General features: G+C 38.1%; 3 protein-coding genes across 3 annotated transcripts; 2 read left to right on the forward strand and 1 right to left on the reverse strand.

Moving 5' to 3' along the window:
* Positions 1 to 93: 93 nt before the first annotated feature.
* Positions 94 to 2,781, reverse strand: LOC306818294 (uncharacterized protein). The gene is made up of 4 exons (XM_079335803.1): positions 2,578 to 2,781; positions 2,196 to 2,289; positions 1,542 to 1,629; positions 94 to 1,452 (listed from the first exon to the last, which is right to left on the reverse strand). Exons 1-4 carry the CDS (start codon positions 2,648 to 2,650, stop codon positions 736 to 738), a joined length of 972 nt encoding a protein of 323 aa, XP_079191929.1. The 5' UTR covers positions 2,651 to 2,781; the 3' UTR covers positions 94 to 735.
* Positions 2,782 to 3,234: 453 nt separating this feature from the next.
* LOC306818277 (uncharacterized protein) lies at positions 3,235 to 8,267 on the forward strand. Its single transcript, XM_079335769.1, has 10 exons — positions 3,235 to 3,284; positions 4,148 to 4,278; positions 4,447 to 4,633; positions 4,855 to 4,999; positions 5,099 to 5,231; positions 5,350 to 5,461; positions 5,564 to 5,645; positions 6,283 to 6,376; positions 6,460 to 6,580; positions 6,819 to 8,267. Exons 1-10 carry the CDS (start codon positions 3,269 to 3,271, stop codon positions 6,872 to 6,874), a joined length of 1,077 nt encoding a protein of 358 aa, XP_079191895.1. The 5' UTR covers positions 3,235 to 3,268; the 3' UTR covers positions 6,875 to 8,267.
* Positions 8,268 to 8,490: 223 nt separating this feature from the next.
* Positions 8,491 to 12,544, forward strand: LOC306817940 (uncharacterized protein). The gene is made up of 11 exons (XM_079335213.1): positions 8,491 to 8,641; positions 9,569 to 9,698; positions 9,838 to 9,982; positions 10,063 to 10,183; positions 10,273 to 10,351; positions 10,467 to 10,575; positions 10,776 to 10,881; positions 10,981 to 11,062; positions 11,482 to 11,545; positions 11,972 to 12,080; positions 12,183 to 12,544. Exons 1-11 carry the CDS (start codon positions 8,602 to 8,604, stop codon positions 12,242 to 12,244), a joined length of 1,047 nt encoding a protein of 348 aa, XP_079191339.1. The 5' UTR covers positions 8,491 to 8,601; the 3' UTR covers positions 12,245 to 12,544.
* The last annotated feature ends 146 nt before the right edge of the window (positions 12,545 to 12,690 follow it).

Raw genomic sequence — 12,690 nt, forward strand, 5'->3', positions numbered from 1 at the left:
AAAATTCATGAACACACACCTACAAACAAGAACTTTCTAAAACGCCAAACTTTTCCGTGACTTGATAAAGAGGAAATCGACTCGAAGCATGGGGAGAATTCATCAGTTTATTAGAAACCTCACATGTATGTGTCTTTTTGAGTGTCTGTTCATGACTGGTACAAAAAAAAGTCATTTGTTTAAATATTTTTGTTTTGTAAAAAATAATATTAATATTAATAACAAATCTAACATTTTTGAAACTGTATACTAGCAAACTTCTTGAAGCTGGAGCTTAATGAGAGGCAGATTGAGTATCTAATGCAATAAAAGACGCATTTAAACACATTCACTTGTTGTAAAGTCTGTACTGTAATATAAAAAATATACTTTTTTTTTTTTTTTTTTTTACATTAATTGCAATATTTGGTCGAGAAGGGTTCAAAAAGTAACTTTTTGAAAGGTGTGCAAAAGCCCAAACCAAAGACTCTTCATGTTTAGAAGCAATCAGGTGAGACTATTGTTTACTTTGGGAGGGGGGGTTGTTGATTTTGTCAATGGGGTAAAGATTAATGCTAATAGCTTGCCATTGTGTGCTCTGTATGGAAAAACCACAAGTGAATAAAGTTGTTTTGAAGACCTCTCTGAACAAGGAGTGGCTCAACGTTTTCATTCACAACCTAATAGGTCAGGGTGGAGATTGATTCTTCACAGAGACTTTGTGGAAAAGAACATTTGCAGAAATTAAAACACAAATCAAAAGTTTTCAATCAGCTTTTCAAACGAGTTGAGGAACCTCTCCCTCCTCTCGATGTTGTCCGCGTCATTTGTTTTGCTGCTGTCCTCTGCGACGTCACCAATCTGCTCTTTGGGTACAAAGAGTCTGTTCAGTCGGGCTTTCTCTTGCTCAAGAGCTTGCCGGTCCCTGCTCAGCGTGTCTCTGTCCCTCTGCACCAACGCCTTCTCCCTTTCCAACACTGCCTTTTCTCTCTCAATTGTCGCCCTCTCTCTCTCCAGCGAGGCTCTTTCTCGGTCCACAGCAGCAATCTCCCGATCCAACACGGCCCTCTCCCTCTGCAGCACCATCCGTTCCCTCTCCATCACCTGTTTCTCCCTTTCCATCACCAGCCTCTCGCTGTCCATCATGTCCCTCTCATTGTCCACCTCTTGGATGATGCGGTCTATTTCCTGGTTTCCCTCATGCGCCATGTCGTCGTCCTCCTCGTCTCCATTCAGGGAAACCTCAATCTCTGGCCCGCCCACCAAAGGAGCAATAGAGGAGTTCAAATCTGTTGAAACCTTCCTCTTTTTGGGTAGTGTTGTCAAAAATTCACTGTTGTTTTTCTCCATGGGTAAGGCGTTGAGGATGGGGGCGTTGCCCTCCAATCGACCCTCCATGGCGTCGTCCATCAGTTTGAAATGAGGCCAACATTGAGGAAACAATTTGACCCCATCCGGAGGGTTCTTTAGGAGCTGCAGAACCAGAGACAATGCAACAACTCAATAAGGAGATCTTTAACAGTGTTGAATCATGTCAAGGAAATATTTCAGAAGAACTGTACCTTGTATTTCTTTTTCAGGTTTTCCCATTTTTTGGATGCCTGGCTGTGAGTCATCTTGTGTTGCAAGTTCATGTGTTTGAGGATGGCCCTGAAGATATAAACATGTCAAAATAAAGGTTTGATCAATCAAATACCTGACATTTATAGTCACATATTTTTCTGATATTGTAAAAATATTTAACACGCTGGTTAATGTCAGCTTCATCCAGTGAAAATAATAAAATAAGCTGGTTGTATCGATTGGGCTTTAGTTGGTCTTTTAAACTTTACTTGTCTTTAAATTGACAGAATGATAGATAGATAAGAACATTAAAAAATAATTAAAATTACATCTTGCAGCGTTAAGTATGATCCATGATGTGTGTTGGAGCTTTTGGAATAGGTCTTCATTGTTAAAATTTGAAACCAGAAACTGTCCCGGGGACATTTTAAAAAAAGTGTCATGCAGAACTTGTATATTAGTCCAGTATTTATATTATGAAGAATTAAACAAGAAACACATTTTAGCAATTAAACACTAGAAAGTTAGAGGAGTTATGAAAATTAAAGGTATGCCTTGGTTTACAATCCAAATCTACAGACTCTATTTCAGGAAGTTTTGTTTTTTTGTATATTCACACACTAATGTCTCTCATGCTTGTGCAGCCTACCTACCTCCAGGCCCACATGGAAGTATTTCTTTTTCCAGAGAAGAGGTCTTTATTTGAAACCCTCAGCTTCACAAAGTCTTCAGTTTCTTTTGAATTCACTACGAGGGAGAAAGAACAAGTTAAATGACTAAACTGATGAAACAAGAACACTTAAATAAATCATTGGAAATCATAAACAGTGTACTATAAAAAAAAAACAGCTAGATTTTCAGTGTTATTATTCAGTTTTTATCGTTGAATGAAGGCGTGCTTGTTTAGTATCCTACTTGAGCAGTGAAGACCACTTGTTAGGCGTCATAGCCAAGCTAATTCAACTGTGTGCGTTAGCTAGCTTGACGTAAGTATGACGTTTCTTTTTTCTTTTTTTCCTTTTTAACTTTACTCACTTTTATATGTGAAATCGGAGGCACTGACTTGGCCATAAGTGGTATTCGTGTAAGCATGATCATGAAATTCCATTTTCCCAGCTTTTTCCTGCTCCTCGTTTAAGGCTTTTTATGAAGTGCCCTTCGTAGTGCTTCCCTACTTCAGACGGATCCTATTCCTCTTCTTCCTCGACTTGATTAGCGGTTGGAAAACCCGCCAGAGGATGCATTACCGCCACCTACCGGACAGGAGTGCGGGGCAAAAGCTCTGCAGAATGAATAAATGAATACAAAAAAAGAGTTATATTTATTAATTCAATTATTTCCCCTTTTTTTTTTAAAAGTAGGCTACCCCACCAGTACTCGCAAACCTGTATTTATCTATATACTATGATGTTATGGCATCATTAGTTGTGTTTATGTTTACAGTTAATAACTTGACCAAAACACTCAAGGTATCCTGTTTTATTAATTTGGTGTGAATAAAAAGGGATCCTTTGGACAATTAACTGATCCTGTAACCCATGACAGATCCCCACTTACAAAGTATCTTAGTTATCAGCCTTTAATTTTGCAGGACCATTATATGAAGCCTGTAGTCCTGCTTCATAAAATGACTTGCACTTCATTAGACTCTCCTCTCCACTCCTATGTAGGAGTGGTTGACCTGTATAAAAAAAAAAAGCAAAACGAAAGCGCTGCAAACAACAGAATGGCGTCAGCAAGTGGTGAGTATACCCAATCAAATTATTTATTCATGTCAGCTATATCATCTTATTGCAGTGTTTGTTTGTTTTTGTTTTAAACATAGTACTTCTGCCCTATAAAAGCTTTATGTGACGACTGTTGTCTGTATGTCAGTGTATAGCCTATAAAAGACATTTAAGTTTGAATAGATTTTGATATCAAATACCACCACAACAGAATAAATCGTCTCAGATTTGAGTTTTTAGTAAAAGAAAATGACTTGAGGATGCATATTTAGGGTTTTAAAAGTGCTGAGAGCAGTTTTCTTCTTTTGCCATGTTCTGGTTTCAGTTTCATTTCTGTGAAAACCTTACAGATTTCCTACTTTAAATTTGGACACTGACCAAACCTGTAGCCTACATTTATCACTGCATAGTGTCTTGTTTTTTTACGGGGTTAAATTAAATTGATTTTTACTAAATCAATTGTTTTCTAACGTGCAGCCAGGGTTAACGGCAACATATTGCATACTATTCAATTAACCAGCAGGGGGCAGTAGATAAACACTGTCATAAATGGGTCTTTTCTCAGTTTAATGATGATAAAGATAAACTTTATTGATCCCTCATTGGGGGGAATTTTGTATAAAACAGCGTTATTTTCTTGTTATGACACATAGTTAGAGACACTATTCTATATTGGCTTTAAGAGCAGCAAAAAAAAAAAAGAGTAAAACAAATAACTGCAACAGTACTTTAGCCCCTGTAGGGGATATTCCGATTGTATGCAGGTATTTTATTGTTTTATTGTTCTTGTTTTTGTACCCTTATTATAATGTATATTACCCTTATATTGTATTTTTCTCCATTTGTGAGGTGAATAAAGGCTTATCTTATCTTATTAGCTTTCCGAGAAGATCCCATCATTTCTGACAGTCAGTCTGATTCCAGTGAGGAGTCTGATTCCAGAGAGGAGTCTGATTCCAGTGAGGAGTCGGACAGTGTTGCTAACACAGATGAAGACTCTGATTCTCAGGTTTGTTTCTTGATTCAGGAGCTACTCTCAGAAGTGATCATTTAACTCCTGAAACCTAGTTGTTGGATTTTTTTTTTAATTTGCAACTGTTGATGACGTAATTGGCATTTATTTTCAAATTGGTCTCATGCTTAACTATTTATATTCACTATATATTTCACTCCTAAGGTCAATAGGCGTGAACCATGCAAGTTCTACAACAGTGGGGGCTGTCGGGATGGTAAAAAGTGCCGTTACTTGCACATCTGCAAATACGCCCTAAAAGGAAACTGTCGCTACAGGTCCAAATGTTTACTGAAACACCCAAGAGAGAGGAGGGCGTCCTCCGAAGCAAGAAGCTGCTCAACATCTACAGGTGAGGAATAGAGAGGTTCAGCCATACTCCTACAGTGTTCACTTTGTTCTCCATCAGTGCTTTAATGCTGGAGTTGTTGAGAGTGACATACAAAACTGAAAAAGGAGCTTAAAGGTTCATTTCTCTTCATACATTTGTGTTGTTTGGTGCCTAAGCTTTCTTGATGCAAACTAAAAAGCGGATTTTTCTTTTTTCCTGTTGTTGTGGTTGTTTTTCACCAGGGCCCTTGCTTAAGGACGGCCGGTTTTACAAATGGCAGCTGAATGATGGAAATGGGTGGATGGACATTGTAAATGATCATGTTATTGAGGCACAGTATTCTCTACCCCACACCAAAAGCATTAAAATCTACAACTCACAATACGGGTAAAAGCTTGAACAAAATAATGGTGCTTAAATGTTTTGAGTGTCGATGGATATAAATAGTTGACAGCTTATCTTTCATTTTTCTGCTTTCCTCTATAGGGCAGTAAATATAGATTTTAGAAGGCTGAGAGTGAATGGAAAGACTCTGAGAGTGAGACGTCTGGATGATGGAAACACTGAGTGGATCTGGTTCTGCACCTTGCGTCGTAAGTGGATGAAGTATGGAGACAAGGTACAGTGAATAGACTTAGGTATCGCTTGTGTAAAAAAATATAATGTATAAAATATAAGTCTTTTAAAAACATTCACTGTCACAACTAAAATGACAAACGTGTTTTCATGATTAGAAGGGAAAACTTGGTGATGTGAAGAGCGCTGACATCGAGAATAAGTTCCAGAGCAACCCAACCAGCTCGTACACATTCAACATCGGTTCTGACACTTTTGAGATTAGATTTAGAGGTGAAGTACACACTCAACAAATCTCACACTGCCGCATCCCACCTGAACAACACTGCCAGTTATTTATAACTTATTGATAACTTTCTTTATCATGTTTGCTAGACATGCAACAGGTCAGTCAAAAAAGAAAGAGGAAAGTTACTCGTCGGCCGCTGTATCGACATGAGCAAGCGGCAGCAGCAGGGTGAGTTCAGTTTTTGTTTTCTGCTTGTACAAAAGAAGGACAATTCTGTCAGTGTTTCTTTCATCATAGATATAACAAAAAGAAAAAGGTTAATAAGCTGTATTCCAGCCAGTGTCAGAAAAAAAAAGTTTCCCTGTTGGGATGAATATTTTTAAAGGATTAAATTCAATTAACAGTTTTCTTACTGAGTCTTAAATGAGGGTTAATACCTCCTGCCGTGCAACAGACAGGAATGCCCAGCCTCTTGTTTCCCCTGATCTTAACCTGAGCTCAAACTGATTATAGTTGTTTTCTGTGAAGATTTATCTCAACCTAACCATACAATTTTCCAAGAACAATAACTTAGCATTAGTGCTAGCCCTTACCACAGAGGGCAAAGTAACATTTGATAACAGATTGTTTTGGAGGAAAGACTATTTATGGAGGCGACAGACTTTACCCATGAGACTAACCCCTACTTGTACAGATTAAACAAACAACGTATAAGGGCTTTGTTTAATAAAATGTACAGAGCTACATATTTAGCCTTTGACGTAGGTGTGTCAAACTTCTCATTGGTCTCACGGCAAGATGGTTAGTAGACTAAATGTTCCTTTAAAAGTTGCAATTTTACATGAATTTGACGTTGTTTTTACAGAGTATCTGGAGCTATCTCAGAGCTCACTGTGAGCACCAATCCACAATGGCAGTTTGAGGGAAGCCACGGAAAATGGTACACTTTCAAAAACAGGGTAAGCGGCGGTAACATTTTGCTTTTCTTTGAATGATAAAGTAAAGGAAAACAATGATGATTTGGATTGCCTTGTGTCATCAGAGGGGCACATCAACTGAGTGCTCAGTATCCAGCGATGACATTGAGAGGAAGTACCAGCAGGACCCGACCGGCAGCATGCTCTTCAAAGTGGGGGGGCACTCCTACAAGCTGGACTTTGGAGGTTAATTCATGTTTTAAATACTGCTAATACTGCTTTATATGTTCAACATTTATACATTGATAAATGTGAGGTGCACCACATAAATTCTGTCCTGACTTTAACCTATTCTGCAAAATGATATAGAATTAGAAACAATAAAGCTATTATATCAAAGAATCAAAGCTAGCCGTTATATATATGCACTTTCTGAAAAAATTTATATTTACGTATTTGTCTATTTCTTTTTTCTCCCCCTCAGCAATGACCCAAACCCAGCTCAATACCAGACGTTCCCGCTCTGTCAGGCGTGTATGAGCATGAAAGAAGATGTCGTGGACCTGAGGGAGAAAGTCCATTTTTAAAAAATCAAGATTTTAAACTATCACTAGAAAGTCCAAAGAATCTATCTTGGTTGTTTAACTGACGGAGCCTCAGGACCCACCACCAACTCCTTCCTAAAAAATTGAGACCCAAATTTCTGATATTTTCCAATTAATCCGATTTTATGTAATGAAAAATTGTGCAGTTTAGAACGCAATACTGTAAAAAGGGTGATATAACAAAGAAATTGAATTAAGAAATCTTTTTACAAAAGTGAGTCATAGATTTTATTTACAAAAAAATGTCTTCCAGGCACACCTTTCCAACCCATTGAAAACATCTCCACGAACCACTTTTGTGTCCCAACCCACCATTCGAGAACAACTGGTTTAGGGCATGTTGTTTTTACTCCATGTTAACCTGTTTACATTAGGAGGTAATGTAGCACAGGGATGAGGAACACTGACATTGTTACATTTATGACTTTTATTTATCTGCCAATTGTTGTAAAAGGCTTTAAAGTTTACACACTCGTAACTCAATGCTGCCTTACAAACTGTTGTATACTGTACAAAACTGTGTTCTTCCTGCTCTGCCTTACCAAAGAGATCACTTACAGTTGGGCTGCTAGATGAAACAATAGCCATTCCTGTACATTATACAACAAATGTGATGTTTGATCTACAGTATGCCAGGGATGGGCTACTTTGGTCACAGCAATGGCCACATACATTTAATTCTCACTGCCAGGGGCCAAATTGTAGGATGCAAAAATGATAATTATGTCTCAAATTTAACTCAACGTTTACCAGTGATAAAATATTATATTATAGAAATATATTATAGACATTTTCTGTTTTTTATGATTTCATGGCAGATGTCATGTTTTGTGAATGTTTCTAATTTTGTAGAAATTGACCTGAGGGCCACGTTGAGGGTTGATGGGGACCACATGTGGCCCCCGAGCCCTTTCTGAACACCATTATGTTGCCTTTGAATATTTTCAGTTTTCATGTCAGTCCGTTATATGATTCTACAACAAAAAAAGTTGAATTGTTGACTGTGATATCAGGTCTGCAGTCTATTTATTCTATCTAATCTATTATTGTTAGATCTCCAGGTCTTAAGGTTTACTCTGCTCTTACTTTTAAATATACTTAATTATTATTAACCAAAGTGACCTGTATTGAGCTGAAGCTTCAAATTGAGGCATTTGTGTTGCATGTGAACTTTGCTTTTTTTGTGGAATTGTGGAATTTGTGGAAATCAAACAATTTAATCATTGCCATCATTTTTGAAAATTACATTTGGTATCAAAACAGTTACCCAAGACATCCTCTGGAAATATCGGTGCTATGTCTCCAATAAATAAACTGAAGGAAAAATGTTTCATTGCTGGGTTATTACAAAAAGAAAGAAAAATGTGCTTTTATCTGTCAACTTCTAACAAACACATGTACACTATTCAGCTGATTGCAGTTAACATTAATATCCTTACCCATTACTATATAAATGAATGTAACTATAAAGTAGTTGGGAGGTGACAGCTCTTACAGAGAAACGAAAGTGAAAGTCTGTCAGTGAAGTGACGGAAAGCTTCGCTTCGATTTAATGAAACCGACATGTTTACTGATATGATAAGTCGATATTCGCTCGATTAGGGTCTGTTTTATTTATTCTTTTTTTCCCCTTGAAGAGCTGCAGCGTATTTCCACCACAGCATGGCGAGTTTCTCTTCCTATCACGGATTGACTTCAGACTGTAAGGAGCCTACGTACCTTCTCCATGTTTGACTATGTTTGTTGACAGGAGAATGAACAGCTGCAGGCCAGGGTTTTGGGTTTTGGAGTATTCGGGGTCTGTACAACTAATACTTCGGGCAGGGATTGAGTTATTCAGTAACTTTGTGACTGTCGTAGTTTTATTTTGAATTGTTTCTTCTTTAAGCAGCTATTCGCTAAAAATGCAAGCCTATTATTACTATTATTGAAGAGGGTTCAGCTGACAGATATGTCCTATACCACATTCAATAGGAGACAATACAAAGTCAGACTTTGGCTTTAATCATCTTTGCACTTCCTGTGTTTTCCTTTTGTCAAGTTTTAAGAGAAGTTTTTAAATAGTTATTAAACATAACTCTCAAAAGCAGGTGACACCTTCAGTGACAATATTGACTGTTTCTACTTGTAACTTTAATAAGAGGTTTGACATTAAGCCTGGTTAGGTGTCAGATGACCTCTTGCCAGGAATGAAGATGGTGGAGGAAGTACTCAGATCCTTGATTCAAGTAAATGATGTAATCGGTGATACAGTTTAGATATCGTTTCTGAATTGTAATATTTATTTGAGTTAAACTAAACGTAATGAGAACATTTTGAGAACATAGTGTTTTGTTCTTATACACTTTATTTATACGCTGGGCTTTTTTTTTATAAAAGAAAGATTGTGTTGTTTAGATATTTTGATTCATAACAAAACATCACTTGGTTTACAACAGTGTTGTCCTGCCAATGAACTCAAAGGGTACAATATTATACCCTTAAATGTTGTGAAGCAGAAACTAAAAATGGTGTCAAATGAAAATCTGTTGAAATGTGTGTTTAAGTCCATGTAAGCTTTTTTAAATCCTAAATTTGCTCCACCTGGACCTTTTCTTGTATAACTTATTTACATTTTTCTATTTTACAGCCAGAGAAAAACCATTTGAGTGGCAGCTGTTAGTTGGTCATCAGTGGCTGCAAATTGATAATGATCATGTGATCGAGACACACTACTGCCACCCTGGGGCGAAAGGAATCACCATCAACACCACCCATGGGTCAGTGTAGGATTTGTCTGCTCTTCATCTAGTTGCATTTTTTTCCCGATCTGAATTTTCTTTCAGTTCATCCTCATTAAGATTATTAATTTAAAGTTGTCATCATTTCGATGAATCAGTTTTTTATGTGTCTCCGCAGGAAGGTGTTCATCGACTTTGATAAGTTAAACACTACAAATGCGGCTCTGAAGGTGCAGAGACTGAGCTTCTTATCCCAGGGTGAGACAGAGGACGTTGGCTGGTACTTTAGAGATGACCAGCTGTGGCGTGAATATGGATCACAGGTGAGCAAAATCTCGAGCATCGATCACGTTTAACTTGAATGTTTTCAGCAGGCTCAGGGTTCTTTTCTCCTCTTCCTCAGAGCTCCAGCATGTTAGCCTCTTCCATCAGCAGCAGAGACATTGAACACCAGTTCACTCTGAATCGTCAGGGTTCATTCAGCTTCACCGTGGGATCAACCAGCTACACACTCGACTTTCCCAGTAGGGAATTCTTCAATCATTTTCTTGTGAGAGCTTGTATATTTCAGATGTCTTTATTGAGCTTATCCTACTGTGTGTTTTTTCGATAGCCATGAAACAAAAAAACTGCACAACAGGAATGCTCAGGAATGTCCGCAGGCGTCCAAAATTCACCAACAACATAGGAAGGTAAATATCAGTGGAGTTTACTTTCCTGCACTCATGGGAGTACTTGTGTCCCAACTCCTACAACAAACCCCATGCAAAAGCTTGATCCACAGGGATGTTTGTCTTTTTCATACAGCATCAGCTCAACCTCTGTCTTCCCAACGGCCTCCTCAAAGCAAACCACTGGACGCTACAAGTGGGAGTTTATGGGAGAAGAAGGGGAGTGGACTGAATACAAAGCACATGTAAGTTGTGCATGAAGTGTTTCAGGCAATTTTAGATGAAAGTGTAGAAAATGTAATACCTTATAAAAAAATAGTGCTTGGCTTATGAGAGTTGTATAAATGAAATCTTTAATATTTTCCTGTTACACGTCAGAGAGTTAGCACTGGCCTCCATTATTTGCATTTCTCTTTTCAGTGAATTTTTTGGGATTTGTTTTCAGGTGTGTGGTTTTGACAGCTCTGCGATCGAGGCACAATACCAGCTGAATCCACAGGCCCCGCTAAAATTCAGTATCAAGAGATACTCATATACTCTGGACTTTAGAAGTATAACACAGCTTATCATATGCACGAGACAATGGATCTTTCTGCTTTCGTTGAGGACAGCTGTTTAAACTGCTTCTCTGTGCACTGTTTCTTTCATAGGCATGCATCAAGTTAATGACCAAATTGGGACTAGAAGAGTGGTGAGGAGGACCGTCGACGATGGGAGTTTTCAAAACATCAGGTCAGGAGAATCATTTCAGCACAAACTGACCATTTATGTAAATCGAACAACCTTTATGAAATGATTTAAAATGTCAGGATTTTGAACCTTGATTAACACCTTAAATTGAATTTTTTTGAGGCGCTGTCAGGGGAGCGGTTAGTTCACTCACCTCATGTAGAGGCTGTGCAGCCCAGGTTCAACTCAGGCCTGTGGCTCCTTTACAACAAGTCATTCTCTGTCCCCATTTTCCGACTCTGTCCAATGGTCCTGTCTCTACAAACAAGGCATAAACAGACCCCAAAAATAAAAGAATGATGGGTTCTTAAAACATCTCAATGTTAAGATCCCTGAGATTAGCCTACATGATACATCATTCCTGCAGCAACACTAGCGCCCTTTATTTGTTTGCTAATGCAAATGTTTTCTTTGTCTTTCAGTTCAGGCACACTGCCCCGATGGCAGTTCCTCGACATCAGTGGAATATGGACAGATTACATTCAAGTAAGGCACACCTTTTTGTAAGAGAAGTCTAAATATCAATATGTTGTTTATTATTTACAGATAGAGGATTCTAAATGTCTTTTAAATGGTATGTTTTACGAGTGTGGAAGAAAACTGCCAAGCCTGCAAATTTGAGGATGGAAATCATTTTAAAGCTATATGCTATGTGATTGAATCCAACATATTGACCAAGGGAAACACATTGAACATTTTGGGGGTAAAAAAACCACTGAGGGACATGTAACATCATTTGAAAGTTCTCCTTAATGTTTCATATTCAGAGGATCTTAACCTGGAAAACAGAAAACAATTGTAGCATAAAGCCAGGGGGTCTAGATTTTCCCCAAAAATTCTGTTGAAGTCCCAGACAGTCTTGCGACTCAGGATCCTGTGGTATAGTTTCTGTTGTTGTTCTCTGTGATGAAGGGGCGGAGCAGCACTTCAAGTCAGGACATCGAGCTTGTGTACCAACAAAACCCGACAGGCGTCATGAACTTTACCGCCAATCGGTTTCGCTATGAGCTGAACTTCTCAGGTCAGCTGCTCAAAGTTATATCTATGCTCATTTAAGTTGAAATATTTTCCATGATTTTGTCTTTTATAAATCTAGATTAATTTTATATCTATTTGTTTGCAGCTATGACTCAGAGAAACCTGTCCACAAACACCACCAGAACAGTACAAAGACTCAACCAGTGATTGTGGACAACCACAGATTCGGCAGATTCAGGGCTTCGGGGTTTACATATTGTTCATCCTAAGGATGACATCACTGCCTGCAGCAGGTCGTCTCTTATATGGAATCATCTGTACTGTTTTCACATGTTGCCTTGCTTATTGGACAAACTTGCACAACTGTCTTGGATTTTTGGTCAAGACTGGAAATTATTATATAGACAAGATACCTCTAACGTTAATCAAAAGATATGTCTACCTTGATTTGCCACACAATACCACCTACTGCCATGAATTGAAGCCCAGATTAAATGTTAAAGTGACTGCGGAACTTATATTGTGTTGATTTTAGCGCCCCCTGTGGCAGCTTGAGACGAGGACAATTTTTTCCAGTCACTTGCACTTAATTTGTGTGTATTCAAAACTCCTCACAGGAGCTTTAAATAAAAAATAAAATAAATAAAAAAACA

The sequence above is a fragment of the Symphodus melops genome (assembly GCF_947650265.1).
Source record: "Symphodus melops genome assembly, chromosome: 22".
NCBI classification, from domain to species: Eukaryota; Metazoa; Chordata; class Actinopteri; order Labriformes; family Labridae; genus Symphodus; species Symphodus melops.